Source organism: Scyliorhinus torazame, chromosome 17 (assembly GCF_047496885.1).
Source record: "Scyliorhinus torazame isolate Kashiwa2021f chromosome 17, sScyTor2.1, whole genome shotgun sequence".
Classification (NCBI taxonomy): Eukaryota; Metazoa; Chordata; class Chondrichthyes; order Carcharhiniformes; family Scyliorhinidae; genus Scyliorhinus; species Scyliorhinus torazame.
Genome location: NC_092723.1, coordinates 139978279 through 140005978, shown reverse-complemented (window position 1 = coordinate 140005978; position 27700 = coordinate 139978279). Strand labels below are relative to the sequence as shown.

The 27700-nt window shown below is 47.9% G+C and overlaps 1 protein-coding gene across 7 annotated transcripts in view; it reads right to left on the bottom strand.

Annotated features, from left to right (window-relative positions):
• The window catches only part of cog7 (component of oligomeric golgi complex 7), a 92895-nt gene that overhangs the window by 31814 nt on the left and 33381 nt on the right, over nucleotides 1–27700 (bottom strand). For all 7 annotated transcript variants that reach the window (XM_072481177.1, XM_072481181.1, XM_072481176.1 and 4 more), the window contains 5 exons: nucleotides 24803–24951; nucleotides 23718–23834; nucleotides 22646–22814; nucleotides 18873–18955; nucleotides 17586–17708 (listed from right to left, as the gene is read on the bottom strand). In XM_072481177.1, the coding sequence (XP_072337278.1) occupies nucleotides 17586–17708; nucleotides 18873–18955; nucleotides 22646–22814; nucleotides 23718–23834; nucleotides 24803–24951 (641 nt within the window). The remainder of the gene's footprint in view (nucleotides 1–17585; nucleotides 17709–18872; nucleotides 18956–22645; nucleotides 22815–23717; nucleotides 23835–24802; nucleotides 24952–27700) is intronic.

Here is a 27700-nt window from a genome sequence, read left to right as displayed (position 1 = left end):
CCTGCAGAAGGCAATGGCGAACCACTACAGTACCTTGCCAAGCATAACCAATACATTGATATCCGTGGTTGCCAATGCCATCTTAGGGCATGGTACCTAAAGAGAGAGTGTATCTAAAATCACTGGCCACACCAGTTCAAGTTCTTTCTAGAAAAGGAGTTTAAAGTATTGTTGACTGGAAAGTCTCTGGTTGTTAAAGGGTTAAAACCTCTGTTTTTATTTTCTCCTTTTAATAAGACCCTGGGAACTGATTATTTTTATTTTTGCCTCCGGGGAACATGGTTTCAACAGGTTGTTGGTTATTCATTTGTTTGGGAATTTTTTTTTTGTAAATGTACTGTACACCATTTAAAAGGTCTCTTATAGCAAAGAGACAGAACTTTCCTGGTGTTTATATTATATTCTCACATTTTTTTTTGTGTGCACAACACTGACATACACAAACCAACCAACATATTACGGATGACATTTTGAATGAGTTAATATGTTAGTGACCAAGGAATGCCAAACACACACTTGGTGTAGCCATTCAACATTTCTTTGTACTAATCTAATCTTTCCACAGATAGTAAAAGTGTCTACAAATATATAAAACAAAAAAGAGTGGCTAAGGTAAATATTGGTCCTTTAGAGGATGAGAAGGGAGATTTAATAATAGGAGATGAGGAAATGGCTGAGGAACTGAACAGGTTTTTTGGGTCGGTCTTCACAGTGGAAGACACAAATAACATCCCAGTGACTGATGGAAATGAGGCTATGACAGGTGAGGACCTTGAGAGGATTGTTATCACCAAGGAGGTAGTGATGGGCAAGCTAATGGGGCTAAAGGTAGACAAGTCTCCTGGACCTGATGGAATGCATCCCAGAGTGCTAAAAGAGATGGCTAGGGAAATTGCAAATGCACTAGTGATAATTTACCAAAATTCACTCGACTCTGGGGTGGTCCCGGCGGATTGGAAATTAGCAAACGTGACACCATTGTTTAAAAAAGGAGGTAGGCAGAAAGCGGGTAATTATAGGCCAGTGAGCTTAACTTCGGTAGTAGGGAAGATGCTGGAATCTATCATCAAGGAAGAAATAGCGAGGCATCTGGATGGAAATTGTCCCATTGGGCAGACGCAGCATGGGTTCATAAAGGGCAGGTCGTGCCTAACTAATTTAGTGGAATGTTTTGAGGACATTACCAGTGCGGTAGATAACGGGGAGCCAATGGATGTGGTATACCTAGATTTCCAGAAAGCCTTTGACAAGGTGCCACACAAAAGATTGCTGCATAAGATAAAGATGCATAGCATTAAGGGGAAAGTAGTAGCATGGTTAGAGAATTGGTTAATTAATAGAAAGCAAAGAGTGGGGATTAATGGGTGTTCTCTGGTTGGCAATCAGTAGCTAGTGGTGTCCCTCAGGGATCAGTGTTGGGCCCACAATTGTTCACAATTTACATAGATGATTTGGAGTTGGGGACCAAGGGCAATGTGTCCAAGTTTGCAGACAACACTAAGATGAGTGGGAAAGCAAAAAGTGCAGAGGATACTGGAAGTCTGCAGAGAGATTTGGATAGGTTAAGTGAATAGGCTAGGGTCTGGCAGATGGAACACAATGTTGACAAATGTGAGGTTATCCATTTTGGTAGGAATAACAGCAAAAGGGATTATTTAAATGATAAAATATTAAAACATGCTGCTGTGCAGAGAGACCTGGGTGTGCTAGTGCATAAAGTTGGTTTACAGGTGCAACGGGTGATTAAGAAGGCAAATGGAATTTTGTCCTTCATTGCTAGAGGGATGGAGTTTAAGACTAGGGAGGTTATGCTGCAATTGTATAAGGTGTTAGTGAGGCCACACCTGGAGTATTGTGTTCAGTTTTGGTCTCCTTACCTGAGAAAGGACGTACTGGCACTGGAGGCTGTGCAGAGGAGATTCACTAGGTTAATCCCAGAGCTGAAGGGGTTGGATCATGCCGAGAGGTTGAGTAGACTCGGACTGTACTTGTGGAATTTAGAAGGATGAGGGGGGATGTTATAGAAACATATAAAATTATGAAGGGAATAGATAGGATAGATGCGGGCAGGTTTTTTCCACTGGCGGGTGAAAGCAGAACTAGGAGGCATAGCCTCAAAATAAGGGGAAGTAGATTTCGGAGTTTAGAGAGGAACTTCTTCACCCAAAGGGTTGTGAATCTATGGAATTCCTTGCCCAGTGAAGCAGTTGAGGCTCCTTCATTAAATGATTTTAAGATAAAGATAGATAGTTTTTTGAAGAATAAAGGGATTAAGGGTTGTGGTGTTCGGGCTGGAAAGTGGAGCTGAGTCCACAAAAGATCAGCCATGATCTGATTGAATGGCGGAGCAAGCTCGAGGGGCCAGGTGGCCTACTCCTGCTCCTAGTTCTTATGTTCTTGTCGAGCAAGATTTTACCGGCCCCTGGATGACAGGCTAGGAGGATTGGTGGGGGTCAATAAATTGCTGGGCAGCCAGGTAAGGGGCTACCCCATCATAGTTCCCCTCCAGGCCATTTAAAAAAAATTTAAAAATTTAAGAGAACCCAATTCATTTTTTCCAATTAAGGGCAATTTAGCGTGGCCAATCCACCTACCCTGCACATCTTTGGGTTGTGGAAACCCACAAAACCCACGTAAACACGGGGAGAATGTGCAAGCTCCACATGGACAGTGACCCAGAGCCAGGATCAAACCTGGGATCTTGGCGCCGTGAGGCCGCAGTGCTAACCACTGCACCACCGTGCTGCCCTCCCTCCAGGCCATTTAACAGTGGTGGGAATGGCAGTGGCTTGGCCAGCCATTGACTTTAGGTAGGTGGTAAATGTAGCCAATTAAAGACCCAATTGAGGGCCATCTAGTTTGCTGGAGGAGGAGCAGCTGTCACCATGTGGTGTGGCCGGCTCTGTGTATTGCTACTGAGGATGCACAGCTGCCAGCCCTCCAATTGGGCAGCACAGCGTTCTTAATTGAACGGTGAGCCCAGAGGCGGCTATTTAAGGAGCTGTCGCTGGGAAGATCGTCACTGCAGTCCAGCAGCTCGTCTGTGTGGACATACCCCCTTCCGGGAAATCCATGTAAACAGGAAATACATTTGCGAAGTTCACATACAGAATGAAAACACGGTCTGCCACCAGGCAAAATCAAAGATCAATACAGAAAGAGATACAATGGCCTCTTACTCAACCATTCCCTGTGGCAAATAATTTCACGCTCCAACAACCTTGAGTGTAAAGATATTTCTCCTAAACTCTCTTCTCACTGTAGCTGATGTTAAATTGATGGTCCCTTGTCATTGCCCGGTTGGAACATAGCCTCCCTATTCATGCAACCAAAACCCTTCAGAATCTTAAAACCTCTATTAAATGTTCCTTTGGCCTCCACTGCTCCAGTGCAAGTTATCATTTTCTCAAACATGCCTCATATCTCTAGTTTCTTGGTGTCATTCTGGAATAAAATGCTACAGTTCAGAAGGAGGCCAATTTTATATTCTATACCGTCCAGTTACAAAGCCCCCAAATGTTATTGGCCTTTACTTTTGTTCCCAGAAATTTTAAGTACTCAATTCATTTCTTTTTCAATTAAGGGGCAATTTAAGGGCAGCACAGTGGTGCAGTGGCTAGCACTGCTGCCTCACGGCGCCGAGGACCTGGGTTCGATCCAGGCCCTGGGTCACTGTCAGTGTGGAGTTTGCATATTCTCCCCTTATCTGCGTGGGTCTCACCCCCACAATCCAAAGATGTGCAGAGTAGGTGAATTGGCCACGCTAAATTGCCTTTTAATTGGAAAAAAAAAATTAGGTACTCTAAATTTTATTTTTTTTTAAGGATAATTTAGCATAGCCAATCCATCTACCCTGCACATCTTTTGGGTTGTGGGGGTGAGATCTACGCAGGCATGGGGAAAACGTGCAAACTCCACATGGACAGTGACCCGAGGCCGGGATCGAACCCAAATCCTCGGCGCCGTGTGCCAGCAGTGCTAACCACTGCACCACCGTGCTGCCCTATTGGCCTTTTCTAAAGGTTTAACTACATGTGTCCTCACCTTCAGGGAATTCCTGAATCCCTAGGTCTCTACTTATTCTTACCCTTAATTTTCCTATCACACACTAAATTGTTCCTGTTTTCTCATTCTGCTAACCAATCTCTTCCTTCAGTCTTTCACAATTCTCTTCACTGTCTGCCAAGTAGCCTCTTATCAACGGCCTTCTGAAAAATCAACACATACCACATCAAGGGCTTTCCTTTATCTATCCTATCGGTAATGTTTGCAAACAAAAACTCTTCTCAATTTGATAATTGATAAAGCCTTGCCATAAATCCAAAGTCCTTTCTTACATTTGTAGGCGGCATGGTGATTCAAATCCACCCATGCTCTCGCCCTACCTACTTTGTGATTGTGTCTTTGTTCCCCAGCGCTAACTTTCTGCCATCTCCACCCTTTTTAAAATACCTTCTCAGAACATGGGCACATTCGGTAAGGTCAGCAATTATTGCCCATCCCTAGTCCTGGGAAGTTGGGGGCGAGCTTGCTTGAAATGCTGAGAGTGATTTCATAAAAATTCCAGACTGCTTCAGAGAGCAACTAAAAGTCAACCACAATGGTGTGGCACTGGAGCCACATATAGGCCCAGAATGGGTAAGAAAAGCAGGTTTCCTTCCCTAAAGGAATATTAGTGAACTTTTTTCTTTAAAACAACAATCATTTTTAAAAATAAATTTAGAGTATCCAATTATTTTTTTCCCAATTAAGGGACAATTTAGCATGGCCAATCCACCTACCCTGCACATCTTTTGGGTTGTTGGAATGAGACCCACGCAGATATGGGGAGAATGTGCAAACTCCACACGGACAGTGACTCAGGGCCTGGATCGAACCGGCGGCCTCAGCGTCACGAGGCAGCTGTGCTAACCACTGTGCCACCCTTAAAACAACAATCTAACAGCTTGATCATTACTTTTACTGAGACTAGTTTTTTATTTCCAGTTATTTTAAAACCTGAACTCAAAGAACACATTTTGGAATTATTATCTGGACTCTTAAGTCTAATAACAGAATCAATACACCTGCTTGGGAGTTCAAATTCACCCCTACAGTGACATTTTATTATGGGGATGGTGTTTTATATTGTGCTTCTCCTGTTTGATTCCAGATTTCTTTTCCAAATAGAAATCATCCCATGCATTTTACTCTCTCGTGTGCCCTTATAGAAACGGAAAGACTTCCTTGTTAACTGGTCTTTTGCAACTATAGGGTGCTCAAGCTCTTTGGGGCCAAAAATGTGCTTCTGAAGTCCAGTCATTGCTGTAATGTAGAAAATGTGACAGCCAATTGCAAAATACAAGAAGAAACATGATAATGACCAAATAATATGTTTTTTTTAGGTGTTGGTTGAGGAATATTGGCCAGGACACAGAGGAGAACGCCTCTGCTCCTCCTCAATACTTTGTTCCTTATATCCCTCTAAAGGGAAAATGGAGCAAAGATTTAACATTTCATCTGAAAGACTGGAGTGTCTGCCTGGGCTATGTGCTCTAGTCACTGTGTGTCTACTTGGGCTATGTTCTCTAGTCACTGGCGTGTCTACCTGGGATGTTGCTCTAGTCAGTGGAGTGTCTGCCTGGGCTATTGCTCTCGTCACCGGAGTGTCTGCCTGGCTATGCTCTCTACTCACTGGCATGTCTACCTGGGCTACGTGCTCTAGTCATTGGAGTGTCTGCCTGGGCTCTGTGCTCTAGTCACTGGAGTGTCTGCCTGGGCTCTGTGCTCTAGTCACTGGAGTGTCTGCCTGGGCTCTGTGCTCTAGTCACTGGAGTGTCTGTCTGGGCTACGTGCTCTTGTCACTGGAGTGGCTGTCTGGGCTATGTGCTCTAGTCACTGGAGTGTCTGCCTGGGCTCTGTGCTCTAGTCACTGGAGTGGCTGTCTGGGCTCTGTGCTCTAGTCACTGGAGTGTCTGTCTGGGCTACGTGCTCTAGTCACTGGAGTGGCTGTCTGGACTATGTGCTCTAGTCACTGGAGTGTCTGCCTGGGCTCTGTGCTCTAGTCACTGGAGTGGCTGTCTGGGCTCTGTGCTCTAGTCACTGGAGTGGCTGTCTGGGCTCTGTGCTCTAGTCACTGGAGTGTCTGCCTGGGCTCTGTGCTCTAGTCACTGGAGTGGCTGTCTGGGCTCTGTGCTCTAGTCACTGGAGTGTCTACCTGGGCTACGTGCTCTAGTCACTGGAGTGGCTGTCTGGGCTCTGTGCTCTAGTCACTGGAGTGTCTGCCTGGGCTCTGTGCTCTAGTCACTGGAGTGGCTGTCTGGGCTCTGTGCTCTAGTCACTGGAGTGTCTACCTGGGCTACGTGCTCTAGTCACTGGAGTGGCTGTCTGGGCTCTGTGCTCTAGTCACTGGAGTGGCTGTCTGGGCTCTGTGCTCTAGTCACTGGAGTGGCTGTCTGGGCTCTGTGCTCTAGTCACTGGAGTGTCTGTCTGGGCTACGTGCTCTAGTCACTGGAGTGGCTGTCTGGGCTATGTGCTCTAGTCACTGGAGTGTCTGCCTGGGCTCTGTGCTCTAGTCACTGGAGTGGCTGTCTGGGCTCTGTGCTCTAGTCACTGGAGTGGCTGTCTGGGCTCTGTGCTCTAGTCACTGGAGTGTCTGTCTGGGCTATGTGCTCTAGTCACTGGCGTGTCTACCTGGGCTCTGTGCTCTAGTCACTGGAGTGGCTGTCTGGGCTCTGTGCTCCAGTCACTGGAGTGGCTGTCTGGGCTCTGTGCTCTAGTCACTGGAGTGGCTGTCTGGGCTATGTGCTCTAGTCACTGGAGTGGCTGTCTGGGCTATGTGCTCTAGTCACTGGAGTGTCTGTCTGGGCTATGTGCTCTAGTCACTGGCATGTCTACCTGGGCTCTGTGCTCTAGTCACTGGCGTGTCTACCTGGGCTCTGTGCTCTAGTCACTGGAGTGGCTGTCTGGGCTACGTGCTCTAGTCACTGGAGTGGCTGTCTGGGCTCTGTGCTCTAGTCACTGGAGTGGCTGTCTGGGCTCTGTGCTCTAGTCACTGGAGTGTCTACCTGGGCTCTGTGCTCTAGTCACTGGAGTGTCTACCTGGGCTCTGTGCTCTAGTCACTGGAGTGTCTGTCTGGGCTATGTGCTCTAGTCACTGGCATGTCTACCTGGGCTATGTGCTCTAGTCACTGGCGTGTCTGTCTGGGCTCTGTGCTCTAGTCACTGGAGTGGCTGTCTGGGCTCTGTGCTCTAGTCACTGGAGTGGCTGTCTGGGCTCTGTGCTCTAGTCACTGGAGTGGCTGTCTGGGCTCTGTGCTCTAGTCACTGGAGTGGCTGTCTGGGCTCTGTGCTCTAGTCACTGGAGTGGCTGTCTGGGCTATGTGCTCTAGTCACTGGAGTGTGTGTCTGGGCTATGTGCTCTAGTCACTGGCACGTCTACCTGGGCTCTGTGCTCTAGTCACTGGCGTGTCTACCTGGGCTCTGTGCTCTAGTCACTGGAGTGGCTGTCTGGGCTACGTGCTCTAGTCACTGGAGTGGCTGTCTGGGCTCTGTGCTCTAGTCACTGGAGTGGCTGTCTGGGCTCTGTGCTCTAGTCACTGGAGTGGCTGTCTGGGCTCTGTGCTCTAGTTACTGGAGTGTCTACCTGGGCTCTGTGCTCTAGTCACTGGAGTGTCTACCTGGGCTCTGTGCTCTAGTCACTGGAGTGTCTGTCTGGGCTATGTGCTCTAGTCACTGGCATGTCTACCTGGGCTCTGTGCTCTAGTCACTGGAGTGTCTACCTGGGCTATGTGCTCTAGTCACTGGAGTGTCTGTCTGGGCTACGTGCTCTAGTCACTGGCGTGTCTGTCTGGGCTACGTGCTCTAGTCACTGGAGTGTCTGTCTGGGCTACGTGCTCTAGTCACTGGAGTGTCTGTCTGGGCTATGTGCTCTAGTCACTGGCATGTCTACCTGGGCTCTGTGCTCTAGTCACTGGCATGTCTACCTGGGCTACGTGCTCTAGTCACTGGAGTGTCTGTCTGGGCTATGTGCTCTAGTCACTGGCATGTCTACCTGGGCTCTGTGCTCTAGTCACTGGAGTGGCTGTCTGGGCTATGTGCTCTAGTCACTGGCATGTCTGTCTGGGCTCTGTGCTCTAGTCACTGGCGTGTCTACCTGGGCTACGTGCTCTAGTCACTGGCATGTCTACCTGGGCTCTGTGCTCTAGTCACTGGCATGTCTGTCTGGGCTCTGTGCTCTAGTCACTGGAGTGGCTGTCTGGGCTCTGTGCTCTAGTCACTGGCATGTCTACCTGGGCTACGTGCTCTAGTCACTGGCATGTCTACCTGGGCTCTGTGCTCTAGTCACTGGAGTGTCTACCTGGGCTACGTGCTCTAGTCACTGGCGTGTCTACCTGGGCTACGTGCTCTAGTCACTGGAGTGTCTGTCTGGGCTCTGTGCTCCAGTCACTGGAGTGTCTACCTGGGCTACGTGCTCTAGTCACTGGAGTGTCTGCCTGGGCTCTGTGCTCTAGTCACTGGAGTGTCTGTCTGGGCTACGTGCTCTAGTCACTGGAGTGTCTACCTGGGCTACGTGCTCTAGTCACTGGAGTGTCTGCCTGGGCTCTGTGCTCTAGTCACTGGAGTGTCTGTCTGGGCTACGTGCTCTAGTCACTGGAGTGTCTGCCTGGGCTATGCGCTCTAGTCACTGGCATGTCTACCTGGGCTACGTGCTCTAGTCACTGGCATGTCTACCTGGGCTATGTGCTCTAGTCACTGGCGTGTCTACCTGGGCTACGTGCTCTAGTCACTGGAGTGTCTGTCTGGGCTACGTGCTCTAGTCACTGGAGTGTCTGCCTGGGCTACGTGCTCTAGTCACTGGCATGTCTACCTGGGCTATGTGCTCTAGTCACTGGAGTGTCTGCCTGGGCTACGTGCTCTAGTCACTGGAGTGTCTGTCTCGGCTACGTGCTCTAGTCACTGGAGTGTCTACCTGGGCTACGTGCTCTAGTCACTGGAGTGTCTACCTGGGCTCTGTGCTCTAGTCACTGGAGTGTCTGTCTGGGCTCTGTGCTCTAGTCACTGGAGTGTCTGCCTGGGCTCTGTGCTCTAGTCACTGGAGTGTCTGTCTGGGCTATGTGCTCTAGTCACTGGAGTGGCTGTCTGGGCTACGTGCTCTAGTCACTGGAGTGTCTGCCTGGGCTATGTGCTCTAGTCACTGGCGTGTCTACCTGGGCTCTGTGCTCTAGTCACTGGAGTGGCTGTCTGGGCTCTGTGCTCTAGTCACTGGAGTGTCTGTCTGGGCTACGTGCTCTAGTCACTGGCGTGTCTGTCTGGGCTCTGTGCTCTAGTCACTGGAGTGTCTGTCTGGGCTACGTGCTCTAGTCACTGGAGTGTCTGTCTGGGCTACGTGCTCTAGTCACTGGAGTGTCTGTCTGGGCTACGTGCTCTAGTCACTGGCATGTCTACCTGGGCTACGTGCTCTAGTCACTGGCATGTCTACCTGGGCTACGTGCTCTAGTCACTGGCGTGGGACCTGAACCTACTGACTGCTTCCCCTTTATTTCTCGTCACATGTCTAGCTGCAGGTAAAGTTCCGGTCAAAGACTTAATTCTCTGTTAATATGAGTCTTGACTACGGTTGGCTGCCCTAAATAAGTTGCCTGCAGTTATGGAACACAGCATGCGAGATTCGAAGATATTTTACCTGACATTTCACATTTATTGCTTTTCAGAAGTAATGTTTAATCTGCTAACACAAACTTATTCTTGGAAACAGATCAGAGATAAGGCAGAACATTTAATACATTTGTAACAATTCGTACTGGACTGGAGACTATACCCTCTGGGAAACAATTAGAAGGGAAGGCAAGAATTTTAACAAATGCTTGAAAGGGCAGGGGGGAATATTTCCATTAAAGGGTATAAAATAAAACACTAGTGCAAGTCAACACCTAAATCCAGAAATAAAATCCCAACTATATGAATCATTACCCTCTTACACTCGCTTTTCAAACTGCTGCATCCAGTTATCCAATTGATTGGCTTGCCCAGCTCTTCATTACTAGCTTTCTCCATGGTTCTCTTTATATATACACACACCCATCAAACAAAATGAGAAAAAAATAGTTGCTGCAATGTACATGAACTTCTTGAAAGCCTTTGAAAATGTATTACCTGACCCTCGGGAAATGCCTTTAGATATATGCAGGTGAGGGCTTTTGTGAGGCGACAGGTGAGGGAATTCCCGTTGCTCCCGGCACAAGAAGTTCAAGATAGGGTGATCTCGGGTGTATGGGTCGGGGAGGGCAAGGTGTCGGAAATACACCAGGAGTTGAAAGAAGAGGGGGAAGCGCTGGTAGAAGAGTTGAAGGGTAAATGGGAGGAGGAGCTGGGGGAGGAGATCGAGGAAGGTCTGTGGGCTGATGCCCTAGGTAGGGTTAATTCCTCCTCCTCGTGTGCCAGGCTCAGCCTTATACAATTTAAGGTGGTCCACAGAGCGCACTTGACGGGGGCGAGGCTGAGTAGGTTCTTTGGGGTAGAGGACAGATGTGGAAGGTGCTCAGGGAGCCCGGCGAACCATGTCCATATGTTTTGGTCATGCCCGGCACTGGAGGGGTTCTGGAGAGGAGTGGCAGGAGCAATATCTCAGGTGGTGAAAGTCCGGGTCAAGCCAAGCTGGGGGCTAGCAATATTTGGAATAGTGGACGAACCGGGAGTGCAGGAGGCGAAAGAGGCCGACATTCTGGCCTTTGCGTCCCTAGTAGCCCGGCGAACGATCTTGCTAATGTGGAAGGAGGCGAAGCCCCCAGCCTGGAGGCCTGGATAAATTATATGGCTGGGTTCATAAAGATGGAGAGGATTAAGTTCGCCTTGAGAGGGTCTGCGCAGGGGTTCTACAGGCGGTGGCAACCGTTCCTAGACTATCTCGCGGAGCGTTAGAGGAAGGTCGGTCAGCAGCAGCAGCAACCTTGCGGGGGGGGGGGGGGGGGGGTGCATCCTGGGAGGGGGGGGGGGGACTGCCTGGATGAGCAAGAGATAACATGAAGGGTTGGGGAAACTGGCACGTACGGGTGAGGGCCAGTGTGCAAAGCTGTGTAAATATATCATTTTGCCATGTATGTATCTTGCTCTGCGCGATTTCTCGTTTTTTTTTGTTGGGGGGGGGGGGGGGTTATTGTTTGTAAGGTAGAAAAATTGTGTTAAAAAACTTTAATAAAAATATTTCTTTTTAAAAAAATGTATTACCTGAATAAGTGATTGAAGCAGAGCGCATGTTAACTTTTTAAGGATAAATGATTGAAGGAAAGAGGGATAAGGAAATATGAAACAGTGCAGGCACATGAGATTAGATTACCCCTCACATGGAGGATGGAGACCACTGATGCTCTTGCCTGGAATGACAGTAAGTGGTGGGTGATGACCTCATCTGGAAAAACTGCAAATGGTAAGAGTGTTTTGTTCAGTGTTATATTAATTTATTTGAGAGAGCAAAAGACCAGATAAGGGAGAGTGGCATTCAAATGGTGCAAACAAAGCTCACATTTGCTACTGGTGGTCACTCTGAGTGGGAACTCTGGTTAATTTCACTTCACCCTCCAGCGCAAGCTTGATGCACTTTTTCAGGATCCTAACCCCAACCTCAGTTGGTCAGCCAATTCAGCAGAGGTCACAGATTGAAACAGGAATGCCCAGACTTGCTGTGATTCATTTACCATTCCAACAGTGGACAGCAGGGCAGACAGGGGCTGGGTATAGACAGCAGTTATTGGAATCTCCAGCTGACTGTCAATTCAGAGACTTGGAGAGGAGAGGGAGAATAAAAAGACATTGAAACACTAAGCACATTCAGAACACTAGAGCACCAGAAAACAACCAGTCCACAGGTTGTCGTTGAACAAATTCCACATATGCATTCCAGTGATTAATGGGACTTGTTATCTGCATCAGTTCAGAAGCTAAATTGACAAGGTGTTGTTCTTTTTACTGTTATGGGAACATAAAAACAGGCACATTGCGATACCTGCAGTCAGCTGAGAACTACTCTGCCCTTGCACAATTTCACTTAGCATTATGGAACTGTGATGCCCACATCAAAACGAGGCACTTAACTGTTGTAAATTTTCCCTGTCCTTCACAGTCGCACACTCCGCTCCAGCCAGATCCACCAGTACAGCAAAACAACACTTACTCTACTGGGTCCACAGCTGCCCTGGTACTGGGGTTCACTCCTGCTGGGATACAGTCAATTCGTCACCAGATACATTCCTGCTGAGATATAAATGTTTCTGCAGCAAGTAACTCACCAAAGCTTGACACCATCTAGTCCAAAGCAGCCCACTTGATTGGCACCCCACTCATCACCTGAAACAATTGTTTCCTCCACCATTCATGCAGACTAACAGTAGTGTGCACCATATACTCCAGCAACTTATCAAGGCTCCTTCGACTGCACCTTCCCCACGACATCTTCCACCTCAAAGGACAAGGGTAGCAGACAAATGAGAACATCACATCCTGAAAGTTGCCTTTCAACTCACACACTATCCTGACTTGGAACTATATCACCATTCCTTCATTCATCACAGAGTCAAAATACTGAAATTATCCCAAACAGCATTGTGGATTTACCTTTACAAGATGGACTGCAGCAGTTCAAGAAGGCAACTCCGTATCATCTTCTGAAAAGCTATTTGGAATAGGCAACAAATGCTGGCCTTGCAGTGATATGCTCACATCACATTAAATGATTTAAAAAAAATCCTCCCCAGAGTACTTACCAGATAAGATAAAGCACTAGGGAAACATCCATCCTAGGTTATCATGAGCTCACTGTCATCACTCGTGCCTGAGCTCCTGACAACTCCAAAGCTCAGAAACAGTAATTGGGCACACACGAGACATCAGACATGTGCACAAGAGAGAGCAAGAGTGCACGAGAGAGAGGAAGCATAAGACAGAGAGAGAGGGAGGGAGGCCGGGGGCAGTTGCATGGATACACCCGCATACCCCGGATGGCAGGGCGTACGGGGGCGCCCGGGCAAGGGGGCAAGGCCGGACAAGTCTAATGAAAACTGGAAAATTATGGCCAATGCAGCCATAATTTCCACTCTTACTTCCCATAGCATTCTTGGATGAATGTCAACCAATCTTAGTGCCTTATCAACTCTTCAGCACAGGGAGCCCATCCAATTTGTCCTCCTTATCAATTTTGAACCGTTCAAGTATCTGAACCACCTCCTCTTCCACCACGTCCTGCGCAGCACCTTGGTCACTGGTAAATTCAGATACAATGCATTATTTTAATACTCAGCAATGTCCTCCACAAATCCCCTTGTTGGTCCCTAATTGGCCCCACGCCTCCTTTTACTGTTTATATGTCTACAGAAGACTTTGCGATTCCCTTTTATGTTAGCTGCCTGACTCTTCTCATACTCACTCTTTGCTTCTCTTTTTTGCTTCTTCCAATTCTCCTCTGAACTTTCTATATTCAGCCTGGTTTTTGGTTGTATTCTCCAATGTACCGAGGCATTGCACAACTCATCTCATAATATGCTCTATATTACTGGATAGAACAACTTGATTCGCCCCAGTTAAGTCTCAAAGTCAGGATAAATATATATTCACAACAATATATGTATATCTCTCAGTGCTTCTTTTAGGTTTCATGGTATGAGAGTGGAGTTTACCCATTCTTCTAGACTGATACATCACATTAGACCATTCAGCCCATTGTACCTGTGCGGAATCTTTGAAAGAGCTATTCAATTAATTTCACTCCTCTATACATTTCCCCCAGCCTGTAATTGTTTTCCTTTTCAACTATGCATCAAATTCCCTTTCTCAACAGCAATGATGCTTGTTTCTAATTACTGCGGGTTACAGAGCTGCACTTTTGTAGGACACAAAGGTTTAAGCACTGCCTCCATTGGCATCATACCTTCTCTGGTACACTACTGTTAAACAGGTATAGCCCCAACGTAAGCAGATACTTTAAATGAGCTGGTTAACAGGGGAAATTGATCTGCATAGTAGTAATTACCACACTCTAATGGAATGTGGTACTGCACACCAATGGAAGTGATACTGGATTAGCAAACTCAGAGGTGCCAAGTTCAGACTCCCCCGTGACAAGCTGTGTAACTAAACTCAATAAATCTGGTGGTTTGTGCCTGTGAAAGTTTGTTGTTAAAAACCCAACTAGTTCACTCATGTCCTTCTGTGAAAGGATCTTCCACCCGTAGCTGCTCTGGGCCAAACGATGACTGCAGTTCCACACCACATGGCTGATTCTTAAATCCCAGGGAGCGATTAATGGGTAATAAATGCTGCCCTTGCTAGTTTCACCTGTAACCCAGAACAATTTGTTTTAAAACAACATACTCCCTCTAGTGGCAACAATATATTTTTGATCTAAAGTTAGCCAAATGGTTCAATTAAATAGAGACGATCACATTGCTGCCTCACGGCGCTGAGGACCCGGGTTCGATCCCGGCTCCGGGTCACTCTCTGTGTGGAGTTTGCACATTCTCCCCATGTCTGCGTGGGTTTCACCCCCACAACCCAAAGATGTGCAGGTTAAGTGGATTGGCCACACTAAATTGTCCCTTAATTGGACAAAAATAATTTGGTACTGTAAAATTATTAAAACAAATAGAGACTATCATCTTCCTCTCGGGCAAGTGTAAAGGATCCCATGGCACTACTCTGAAAAAGAATAAGAGTTCTGCTCTGAAAGATTGCACCATAATAATGCTACATCTACAGTCATACACCATTATTCTATTGCAAAAGAGCCAGGAAATTATGGTACAAGTAACTATGACGCACCATAATTTCCTAAGAGATTGGTACTGCTCTGCTCTGTTGGTACCCTTGCCAAAACAGCGAAAAGTATTAGATGGGACAATTTTTTGATATTTATTCCTCAACCAACAAACACACTGTACGGGACATTTATCACACTGTTGTTTGTGGGAGCTTGCTGTGCGTAAATTGTCTATTACATTTCCTGCATACAACAGCAATTACTGTGATGAATGTAGGAATTTCAGATATATTATATTTTATGTATTTGGTGCAGTAAAAGCCTGGGTTAGTGTGCGTGTGACTGCTGCAGTCATGTTTTTTCAAAGTCCTGGTTTAGAAGACCTTGGGCGGGTTTCTCCATTGGCTGACGCCGAAATTGCAAAACTCGATTGGGTTCCAACGCCAAAATAGGTTCCGACGCCAGAATCACGGCGGCCGGTGATTTGACACCAAATCGCAATTCTCCCGTCACCTCGATAGCGGCGTCCATGCGTTCTGGAACGCACATACAGTAAACACCGTTTGCATGTCATTAGCGGGTCCGACACGGTATTCTCCGGGGCCTCCGTGATTCTCCGCCTCAGATGGGCCGAGTTTCCGATGGTGCGGTTCACATGTGGTGGCTGATGAGAGAGAGTGAAAGGAAGTAGGACACAGAGAGACGCGACTGTGGGCTGCCGGGCCGGAAACTGCCAGGGCCGGTGAGGGTGATGGGGGAACGGGCCTAGTGGCCGGGGTGACCCCTCCATGGGGTGACCCTCCACGGGCCTGGGGCGGTGCCCAGGCACGGACCAGCATTGCTGCAGCCTACAAGGCAGTTATCTTGCTGCGCACCCTACTGACCACCCACATTGGCCCCTGGTTCTGCAGAGTGACACCGGCCTCATGTTGCCCCCACCTCACACCCAACCCTCTGCCATACCCCCTTATCCAATCTGGCCACCACCCGCATCAACTGACCCACCCAGGGAAACGTCCACTGTAGCCCTCACGGGGGCGTCGGGTGGGGGCTGCAGAGCAAGGGCGAAGCCAGAAGACTGTACCCCTGGCATCAGGGACAGGCACCAAGGCTAGAGGCCCCCTATGGTGCCAGGCACCGAATGTGCCAGGGGTGCGAAGATGGGGGGGGGGGGGGGGGGGGGGGGGCGGGGGGGGCGGGGGCATGCAGAGGCAAAGACCACAGTGCCAACTGGGACCACCATGATTCCTGGTGGACCTGGTTGGGCCACGGGGGTACGCATCCTACTAACATGTCGGTCTTTCACCCCCTGCGGACAATGCATATTGGAATTCAACCAGCAACGGTGGCCTCCCTGCTAGTCGCCGTAGCCAGAGGAAGAGAAGGAAGCTGCAGCAGCGGAGTGTGCAGCAGCAGAACGTGCCACAGAGGAACAGGAGGCAGCCACCCAGAATGGGGAGCCGACCGCCCAACAGACCGAGAAGGAGGAGGTGCCAAGGAGGTGGTGCATGAGGCCTCGTGCTGAGTAGACACAGTGGGCCGAGTGGCCTAATTCTGCTCCTATGTCTTATGGTCTTATGGTGTGTACCAGCAGTGCTGGTCATTCAAGGACCTGCTGGACCGAGCATGCCACCGAAGACTCCAGCTGAGCAGGGAGACAGTGTGACATATCTGCCAGATCATGGCATACCTGGTACCGCAGGAGGACACCCGCTCCCGGTGACCGTCAAGGTGACAGTCGCCCTGAACATTAACGCGACGGGGTGCTTCCAGGGGCCTAGTGGGGACCTGTCCGGGATCTCACAAGGCTCGGTGAACAGGTGCATCCGCGCCGTCACTGAGGCCCTATATGCCCAGGCAGCTCAATACATCCACTTCAATGTGGACCAAGCTCACCAGGATGCCCGGGCAGCAGGGTCGCCGCCAGCGAAGGATGCCCTGGGTCCAGGGGTGATCAACAGAATGCATGTCCCCCTAAGAGCACCTGAAGATGACAGGCTGCTCTACACCAACCGAAAAGGGCTTGACTCAATATGTGCCCATCAGCTGTGCATCATGCACGTCTGTGCCCGATATCCGGGAAGTGTGCACAACGCCTTCATTCTGGCACACTCAACGGTTCCTGACATGTTCGCGACCCCCCCACCCTTACCCCGGGTGTGGAGGTGTTGGCTCCTGGGCGACACGGGTTATCCACTGCTGTCATGACTGATAACACCTATCCAGAGACTACAGACCGACGTAGTTACCCCCTACAACGACGCCCATACAGCAACCACAAGCGTGATCGAGCGGTGCTTGGGCCTCTTGAAGATGAGGTTCAGGTGCCTGGACCGCTCTGAAGGGGCCCTCCGGTATGACACTGAGAGGCTCGCCCTCATCGTGGCAACCTGCTGCGTCCTCCACAACATCGCCTAGCAGAGGGCCGATGTGCTTTAGGAGGAGGAGAAACGCCAGGCCTCGTCTGAAGAGGAGAATGCAGGGGAGAGGGAGAATGGGCAGGACCGCAGCCCAGGCTGGCAAGGGCCGCACGATGTGTGCGCCAGGGGCAATGTCCACGGGACGCTCTGATCGCCTCCAGGTTCACCAACTAGGGGGAATTGGGGGGGGAAACTGGCCAGGGGCACAAACACTGCATCCCAACCCAACACACCAGGCCGCTCTGATACCTTCCAGGCTACTGCATGGATGTACAAGCATGCAGCTTGCAGGAACATTGGTAACTACACTTGAAAAGTACTTCATTAGCTGCAGAGAGCTTTAGAACATCCAGGAGTTGTGAAAGGTGCTCTAGCAAAGCAAGATATTTCTTTATTTAGGTTAGTGTGGGCCTTTATTCATTTGTAGGCTTGGGTATTACCTGACTGGTCCACTGTAGCTGGGAGTGCCACGCTGCCAGCAGAGTATCGTAGAACTCGGTTAGTTGGTGATTCAGACTGAGGTCACTCTGACAAAGTTCCTGCCACGCAGAAACCAGCTGACTCTGAAGAACACAAAGCACAAAATCAACTAAAGGAATGATACAATACGAGTTACTGCAACAAACAGTATAAACACAGCCCCGAATGCACCCTCGGCACAATTACAGCTTATTTCACGTCCTTACTTCCTTAACCTTCCTATGTCCCACTACAGTGGAGAGCTAGTAGGCAGCGAATATTCTATGATCCATGGGATGCACAGGCATTAATAACTCTGAATGCAAAGACAGGGCATAAATAAAGGGTCATGTTGCATCAACACCACCCCCTCCAGTTTGCAGCTCACCACTCTTTAAGGTGCTGGCACGCGGGCTCATACTGTGACATACAAGGCTCATGTTGGAACAGAGGCTGGCATCCAGGGATAGGCAGGGCTCACCCAGCTCTCTCTAGTACACTGCTTTAGTTACCATCGTGTGCCAGCCTGAACAGTGAATGAGACATGAGCCCAAACCGACAAATCCTGGAAATCATGTGGTGAAATTCATTGAATAGCGATCAGGAAAAGGGACTCTGAATCCTCCACCAAGATAATAATAATAATCGTTATTGTTACGAGTAGGTTTACATTAACACTGCAATGACGTTACTGTGAAAAGCCCCTAGTCACCACATTCCGGCACCTGTTCAGGTACACAGGGAGAATTCAGAATGTCCGAATTCCCTAACAGCACATCTTTTGGGATTTGTGGGAGGAAACCAGAGAACCCGGAGGAAGCCCACGCAGACACAGACAGTGACCGAAGCCGAGAATCGAGCCTGGGACCCTGGAGCTCTGAAGCAACAGTGCTAACCACAGTGCTCCGTGCTGCCCTTGGGTTATTAACAAAAAATGAGTGGAATCACATTCCAGGGGATATTACGATGGGGAGGGATTGAATGATGAAAGTGCCGTAAATGGTTAATTGACTACGCACTATGTCTGAAATTAAGCAGGAACACAGGAGATTTTCCCCATCCTCGTAGGACAGGGACTTTCCCACAGCTAATCACCCAGCCCCACAGCAGTAACTTCCACTGTTTCTCATAAGCCCCTGCGAATATTCTAACTTTTGATTTTAGGTGATTAACCCTGTTTTTTACCCACTCCCCACACTGCCCCCATCCTGCCATAGTGTCTGGCCAACCCTTCCCTGAAGTACTGGGAGAACAGCACTGTACTCAACCTTGTGGCACTTGTAGTAATAGGTCAGAAGCTGGGGCATTCGGTCCACTGCCACAAACACTTTCACAAAAAGCCGGGCCTGATCTGAAACAGAACCAAATACAAACAGGTAAATACTGCAATCTGCTGCTCCCTGGATCTTGTATTTACTTCCTCCCCTATTCACAATCTTGCTTGACTATCTTTTCAGGTGAACGTAAAACATCGCACAGAAGAACTCCAGAATCCTTCCCATGGTCCTGGTCAATATTTATCCCTCCACCAACATCGTCAAAGACAGATGTTTGAGTCACTATTACATTGCTGCCTGTGCAAACTTGCCGTGTGCAAATTTGTTGCTGTGTTCCTTGCATTACAACAGTGACTACACTTCAAAAGTATGCAATCAAGGCTTGGTACATCCCATCACAGAAGGCTGTACAGAAATCTAAGTTTTTTTTCAGTTACTGTGAGGGACTTGTCAATGTGAGCGGGTGACCTACTCCCAGGCATCTCCATCACTGCTCCCCAACTTGTGCAAGTCGCTCAGGAGGCGGGGGGGGGGATTTCCCATAGGCTCGTCATTTTTTCTTTCAAGTATATATCCAATTCTCTTTTGGAAGTTACTATTGGATTTGCTTCCATCACCATTTCAGGCAGTGAGTTCCAAAGTAGCCCAGATCGCTGAGTAAAAGATTCTCTTCATTGCACTTGTTCTTTTGACAATTACCTTAGAACATAGAACATACAGTGCAGAAGGAGGCCATTCGGCCCATCGAGTCTGCACCGACCCACTTAAGCCCTCACTTCCACCCTATCCCCGTAACCCAATAACTCCTCCTAACCGTTTTGGACACGAAGGGCAATTTAGCATGGCCAATCCACCTAACCTGCACGTCTTTGGACTGTGGGAGGAAACCGGAGCACCAGGGGGAAACCCACGCAGACACGGGGAGAACGTGCAGATTCTGCACAGACAGTGACCCGGCGCGGAATCGAACTTGGGACCCTGGTGCTGTGAAGCCACAGTGCTAACCACTTGTGCTACCGTGCTGCCCAAACTTTTAATTAGCAACCTCCTGCCACTGTAAACAGTTGCTCCATATTTACTCTATAAAAACAGTTCATAATTTTGAATCATGCCCCAATGCTATCTCCCCGTAACCTTCTTTATTCCAAGAAAAAAAATCTCAACCTCTTTTGAATACATTATTCAAGAAAAAAAACTTTCAGAAGACACACAGAAAAGTCCCCTGTGCTCCATGAACACAACCTAGACAGCTTCCTGGTTAATCCTGGAGTCTGCAGACCTGTAAGAGGGATGGATTGTGGGGCACAATTAGTTTCTATGTCTGAAAGAACGAGAGGGCGGAATATTATCTAAATGGAGAGTGAATGCAGAAAGCCGTAGCATAAAGGGACTTGGGGTCCTTGTTCATGAAACCCAGACAGCTAGCGTACAGATGCAGGAGTTAATAGGGAAGGCAAATGGAATGCTGGTTTTTATTTCAAGAGATGATGCTGCAACCGTACAAGATATTCGTGAGGCCACATTTAGAATACTGTGTACAGTTTTGGTTCCCTTATTTAAGGAGAGATATATTATCACTGGAGGCAGTACAGAGGAGGTTTATTAGGATGATTCCGGGTATGGAGGGACTGTCGCATGAGGAAAAATTAAACAGGTCGGGGATGTGCTCCTTGGAGTTTAGAAGAATAAACGGTGATATGATTGAAACATGCAAGACTCTTAAGGGGTTAGACAGGGTAAATGTGTGGTAATACCAGGTATTGCGGTACCTGAGAGGTGGATGACCATTGGTTAGACCCAGGAATCTACCATTGGTGGATGTACGTAACTCCGCCCTGAGAGGCGGAGTATAAGAACCGGTGCCGCCCCACGCACACGGGGAGAAAGTGTAAACTCCACACAGATAGTCTCCCGAGGCCTGAATTGAACCCGGGTCCTGGAGCTGTGAGGCAGCAGCGCTTGCCACTGTGCCTCCAGTCCTACAACCCTCTGAGATCTCTGCGGTCCTCCAATTCTGGCATCTTGCATATCCCTGATTTTAGCCACACCATTATTATTGGCCACGCTGCCTTTCCAACTCTCCCTCCTCCTTTAAGATAATCCTTCAAACCAGACAGCACGGTGGCCCAGTGGTTAGCACTGCTGTCTCATGGCATCGACTTCCCAGGTTTGATCCCAGCTCTGGGTCACTGTCCATGTGGAGTTTGTACATTCTCCCCATGTTTACGTGGGTTTCGCCCCCACAACCCAAAGATGGATTGGCCATGCTAAATTGCACCTTAATTGGAAAAAATGAATTGGGTACTCTAAATTTATTTTTTAAAAGATTTTCCTTCACAACCTACCTCTTTAAAAAATCCTTTGGTCACTTGCCCTAATAAGTCTTCTTGTGACTCATTGTCAATGTTACTCTGATCATTCTCTTGTGAAGTGCAGTGAGATGTTTTACTGCATCAATGGCACTATTTAAATGCAAGTTGTTGTTCATTTTGAAATAATGGGGAACGCAAGGGTACTAAATGTCACTGTGAACAAATTGTGAAGGAATTTCAGATTTTTATATGTATTTTGTGCAGTAAGATTAAAAGCCCAGTGCACGTGTGGCTGCTGCAGTAGTATTTTTTAAAATCCTGGTTTGCTCGGCAGCCAGGCTTTGTGGCTAAAAGAGGTGCAATTAAAGCATCATAAAAGATCATAATTCATTCCAGCCATGAATATTATTTGCTGAAGTTGGGTTAATGGGATTTTGTTTATATTAAGAGTGTTCCCTGGGGAGTAGAGACGTCGTGTTCAGCTTAGTGAGATGAGGTAGGTAATGGAAGGAGCCAGGCGCTGAAGCAGTCAGATGGTGAGGTTTCAGTTTAGATTTAGATCGGGATGTGAATAGAAGACGAGCAGTTTCTCTCAATGCAGTTCAGTTAAAGATCTGTCAGTAAGCAGACTAGCAGCTTCTTTCCACAGTTCAGTTAAAGATTTTACTGAGGACAGACCAGCAGCAGCTGATCTCAAGACAGTGAGTTAAAGATTTGCCTGTGAACAGGATCGGCAGTTTAAACAGCAAGTTGAAACAGGAAAAAATCTACAGCTGGAACCTGAAGAATATTGCTTTTTCAAAGTGCTTTATCCAAGACGTGTCTTTATAGAAAGTATTCCGGAGTCTGCTAACTGTACTTAAAAGTGGATTTTAGTGTGAGATGGGTGTTGTTTGAGTGGAAATAAAGATAGCAGTTAATAATGAAGGATTATTTTGTCAGGCGGCACTGTGGCGCAGTGGTTTGCACTGCTGCCTCACGGCGCCGAGGATCCGGGTTCGATCCCGGCCCCGGGTCACTGTCCGTGTGGAATTTGCACATTTTCTCTGTGTCTGTGTGGATCTCACCCCATAACTCAAAAGATGTGCAGGGTAGGTGGATTGGCCATGCTAAATTGCCCCTTAATTGGGAAATTAAAAAAAGAAAAAAAGGATTATTTTGTCAATGTATTGATAAGCATTGTTTAACTGGTAATTGAAAGCTTTTTGTATTTATATGGTTAAAGTTATTAATACTGTGTTAGTAATAAAGTTTGTTTTGACACACCAAATCCCTATTTGTGTGTTAAATTACTCCTGGAGTGAGGTATCCTTTCCTCAAAGTCTTACAAATTAAATAAAATATTGTGGTTTCTGAACCATATCATAGAAACTGTTGTGTTCCGATCCAGGATCATAATAAAAGTGAATACAGCACACATCCCAGTAGTACCACGGGGCTTGCATCACTTACCGACAGACTGAGAGTTGAACGCAGCTACAATCTGTGTGCTCGCCATGGCCTCTAGTCGGTTTTTTAGTGCTTCGAGGTGAACGCATTTCTCGGAATAATCTGGTGTGTCGACCAGCATCGCCAAGCTGTTCTGCATACTGGTCAGCTTGGCCGAGATGGTCTCAATGTCCTGTGGGGAGTAAGGCGTTTCCATCACCAGATGCTACCACATAAAGAGCAGTCACCCTCCCACAAAGTAACCAAGACAGTGGAATATAGCAATCTTGGGCTCCCAATTCAGTTACTGCAGCAGAGTCGCACAATTTTTAAACAAATAGTAACCATCCTGCTTTTCTTGGGTTGGGGGTGAGGTAGTTACATTGCTCAATGGAAATTCAGCAACCTCTGCCATCTCAGCCAAGTCACTGTTCTTTACGGGTTGGCCCTCATTGGTATGGATTAGCTGCTTCTCGACTAACATGGTCATCACAACTGGGCTCACACCTATGCTCTTGTGATGTAAGCGCAATGTGCCTGTATACAGATATCAACACACACACACGCACACAACCCTCACAGGCATTTCCCACTGTCAGATTGAGGCCAAGCTGATATTACCTGCTTCTCCATACCAAAAGCCCTTGGGCTATTTTCAAAATGCCTCACCTGACTGAGATCTCACTGCAAACCTCGAAACTAGCCCCCTTCCCACTCTTTGAAACACAGGGCAGTAAAAATGGCACCTGACAGTGCAGTGATCCATCAGTACTGCACTGGGTGTGTTAGCCTGGATTATGTGCTGAAATCTCTGGTGTCATCTTGAACTCACCATCTTGTGAGGTCAGAGTGTTGTCCACTGAACCATGGCAAATATTAAATTCATAGACTGTGCATTGTTTGTGAGGAATTTTATCCAATAGTGCCTAGAGCAGAGATAGGGAATTCACACCGTGGGAAACCTGACCCCACATTGGATCACAGGGCAGCTTTGCAAGTATCCAGCTCCACACCCTCATGCCAACACCATTTTAATATACCATTGTTTGCCTGAAATCCCCGATGGTGATGAACTGAAACAGGTTCTGCTCCTTACCTGTGATTTCAGTGTTTCTTCAATATCTGCACTGAGTGTGCTCCACTTGTCGGCCTCCTGCAGTGCCTCAGATGCTGCCTGCATCCTGGACTTCACTTCATCAAGCTCAACCAAAACCTGGAAAACACGCCAACAAACAAATAAAACACAAGTTGATCATGGGAAAGGAAGCAGGGAAGCCGGCTGGTAATTCAGTGGCCAGTATCTTTTACCGTAAGAAGTCTTACAACACCAAGTTAAAGTCCAACAGGTTTGTTTCAAACACTAGCTTTCGGAGCACTGCTCCTTCCTCAGGTGATTCAACTCTAACCTGGTGTTGTAAGACTTCTTACTGTGCTCACCCTAGTCCAACACCGGCATCTCCACATCATCAGTATCTTTTACTCATAGGTTCCTAAGAGAGGCAGTGGAGAAGGAACAGATAAGATTCATGAAGCTGACACCAAACCGGAGAGGGGTATCAGGACGGACTGAACAGGCTGGGGATCTTTTCTCTGGGAAAGAGGAGACTATGGGGTGACCTAAGAAAGGTTTCAAATTATGGTGGGGTTTGATAGGTTAGATGTAGAAAATGTGTTTCTACTTCCAGAGGAGACTATAACTAGGGGGCCATAAATATAAAAGTCACCAATAAATCCAATAGTGGATTCAGGAGAAACTTCTTTAGCCAAAGAGTGATTAGAATGTGGAACGTGCTCCCACAAGGCATAGTTGAGTCAAAAATCATAGATGCATTTAAGAGGAAGCTTGAGTAGTGCAAGAGGAAGAAAGCATTAGAAAGATTTGCTGATTCGAGTTCGATGAAGTGGCAGCATGAACCTGTATCGTCCAGTTGGGCTGAATGGTCTGTTTCTATCCTATACATTCTAAGTAACTATTCGTGATTATGGATTCACAACATGAAACACGATGAGTGTTACTGACTGAGCCAAAATGGCGGGGAGGGCCTACAGTTCACATCTGGGGAGGAGGATTTTCTCTTTTGTCAAAAAAAGGATTTTTTGCATTTCAAAAACAACCCCCCAATATGCATCACGGAGTAGGCTTGAATCCAATCCAAGCCGCAAATTACTTGACATTCTTACCTGCATGGACTGCGCTGTGTCCTGTTCAAATTTCCGAATATCTTCCTTGACAAGGATCATTTGCTCCTTCAGAAAGGAAGCTTCCTGTTTCAGAGCTTCGACATCCCGGAGAGCCCTGGGCATGTTCTGAAGTGCCAAATGACTGGTCTCTGAGTGCAAACAAGATTGTAAGGTAGAACTGTCATGCATACGTCATACAACCAGACATTTTGCAAGCTGCACTAACTGAGAACTGACACATGGGATGGAGTAATCACCAGAATAAAGAACAGGTCCACAGATTAGAAACAGACTTGTTTCTAATCTAGTCAGAAACACTGTTCGGGGATCTTTTGTAAGTAATTCACACTCCCCAGGGACCTCCTATAATTACTGACATACTCTCTAGGAATCCCCCAAACTGACACACACCAGAGTACCCCCTTCAAATACTAACACACTCCTGGGGCCTCCTGTAAATACTGATGCACACCTGGGGACCTCCTTTAAATACTAAGACATTCCATAGGATCCCTATAATATCAACAACTCGAGGAACTCCATGTAACACTGATACACCCTGGGATCTTCTTGTAAATAGTGACATATTCTCTGAGACCCCCACTGAAAATGGGCTACTGGACATGGGTTCAAATCCCACCCATCACGGCAGCTAGTGGAACTTCAATTCATAGAACCTCTACAGTGCTGGAGGCCATTCGGTCTGCACCGACTCTTGGAGAGAGTACCCTACCTAGGCCTACACCCTGACCCTATCCCCGTAACCCAGTAACCCCACCTAACCTTCTTGCACACTAAGGGGCAAGTTAGCATGGCCAACCCACCTAACCTGCACATCTTTGGATTGTGAGTGGAAACTGGAAAATCCAGAGGAAACCCACGCAGACAAGGGGATAAAGTGCAAATTCCACACAGTCACCCGAGGCTGGAATTGAACCCGGGCCCCTGGCACTGTGAGGCAGCAGCGCTAATCATTGTGCCACAGTGCCGCCCCTTTTTAGAAAGAGGCCATTTGGCCCCTCATGTCTGCACCAACCCTCTGAAAGAGCACCCTATCTAGGCCCATTCCCCCACCCTATCCCCGTAACCCCACCTAACCTGTACATCCCTGGACGCTAAGGGGCAATTTTGTACACTAAGGGGCAATTTTGTCCACTAAGGGGCAATTTTGTACACTAAGGGGCAATTTTGTCCACTAAGGGGCAATTTTTGATTTGATTTGATTTTTTTTTTATTGAAAATTTTTGGCCAACCATCACAGTACATTGTGTATCCTTTACACAGTAATTTAACAATATAAATAACAATGGCCAGTTTTATAAACAAGAAATAAATAATATATAAACAAAAACAAAACTAAATGGCAACTGCCTTGTCCCAGATAAATATTCTCCAAAAATATGTTTTAACAGTCCAATATACAATTATCTATAACAACAACCTGTACATATTATACTTATATATTAACATCCCTGAGAATCCCTCTGGTTCCTCCCCCCACCCCTCCACCCCCCCCCCCCCCCCCCCCCCCCCGGGCTGCTGCTGCTGTCTTCTTCTTTTCCATTCCCTCTATCTTTCTGTGAGGTATTCGACGAACGGTTGCCACCGCCTGGTGAACCCTTGAGCCGATCCCCTTAGGACGAACTTAATCCGTTCCAGCTTTATAAACCCTGCCATGTCATTTATCCAGGTCTCCACCCCCGGGGGCTTGGCTTCCTTCCACATCAACAGTATCCTGCACCGGGCTACTAGGGACGCAAAGGCCAAAACATCAGCCTCTCCCGCCTCCTGCACTCCCGGCTCTTCTGCAACCCCAAATATAGCCAACCCCCAGCTTGGTTCGACCTGGACCCCCACTACCTTCGAAAGCACCTTTGTCACCCCCACCCAAAACCCCTGTAGTGCCGGACATGACCAGAACATGTGGGTGTGATTCGCTGGGCTTTTCGAGCATCTCACACACCTATCCTCTACTCCAAAAAATTTGCTAAGCCGTGTTCCAGTCATATGCGCCCTGTGTAACACCTTAAATTGTATCAGGCTTAACCTGGCACACGAGGACGATGAGTTTACCCTACTTAGGGCATCAGCCCACAGCCCCTCCTCAATCTCCTCCCCCAGCTCTTCTTCCCATTTCCCTTTCAGCTCGTCTACCATAATCTCCCCCTCGTCTCTCATCTCCCTATATATGTCTGACACCTTACCGTCCCCCACCCATGTCTTTGAGATCACTCTGTCCTGCACCTCCTGCGTCGGGAGCTGCGGGAATTCCCTCACCTGTTGCCTCGTAAAAGCCCTCAGTTGCATATACCGGAATGCATTCCCTTGGGGCAACCCATATTTTTCGGGCAGCGCTCCCAGACTTGCAAACGTCCCATCTACAAACAGATCTCTCAATTGTGTTACTCCTGCTCTTTGCCATGTTCCAAATCCCCCATCCATTCTCCCCGGAGCAAACCTACGATTATTTCTTATCGGGGACCACACCGAGGCTCCCGTCTTTCCCCTATGCCGTCTCCATTGCCCCCAAATTTTCAGAGTAGCCACCACCACCGGGCTTGTGGTGTATTTCTTCGGTGAGAACGGCAACGGCGCCGTCACCATGGCTTGTAGGCAAGTCCCCCAACAGGACGCCTTCTCTAATCTCTTCCACGCCGCTCCCGCCTCTTCTCCCATCCACTTACATACCATTGAGATGTTGGCGGCCCAGTAGTACTCACTCAGGCTCGGTAGCGCCAGCCCCCCCTATCCCTACTACGCTGCAAAAATCCCTTCCTCACTCTCGGGGTCTTCCCGGCCCACACAAAACTCATGATACTCTTCTCAATCCTTTTGAAAAAAGCCTTCGTGATCACCACCGAGAGGCACTGAAACACAAAGAGGAATCTCGGGAGGACC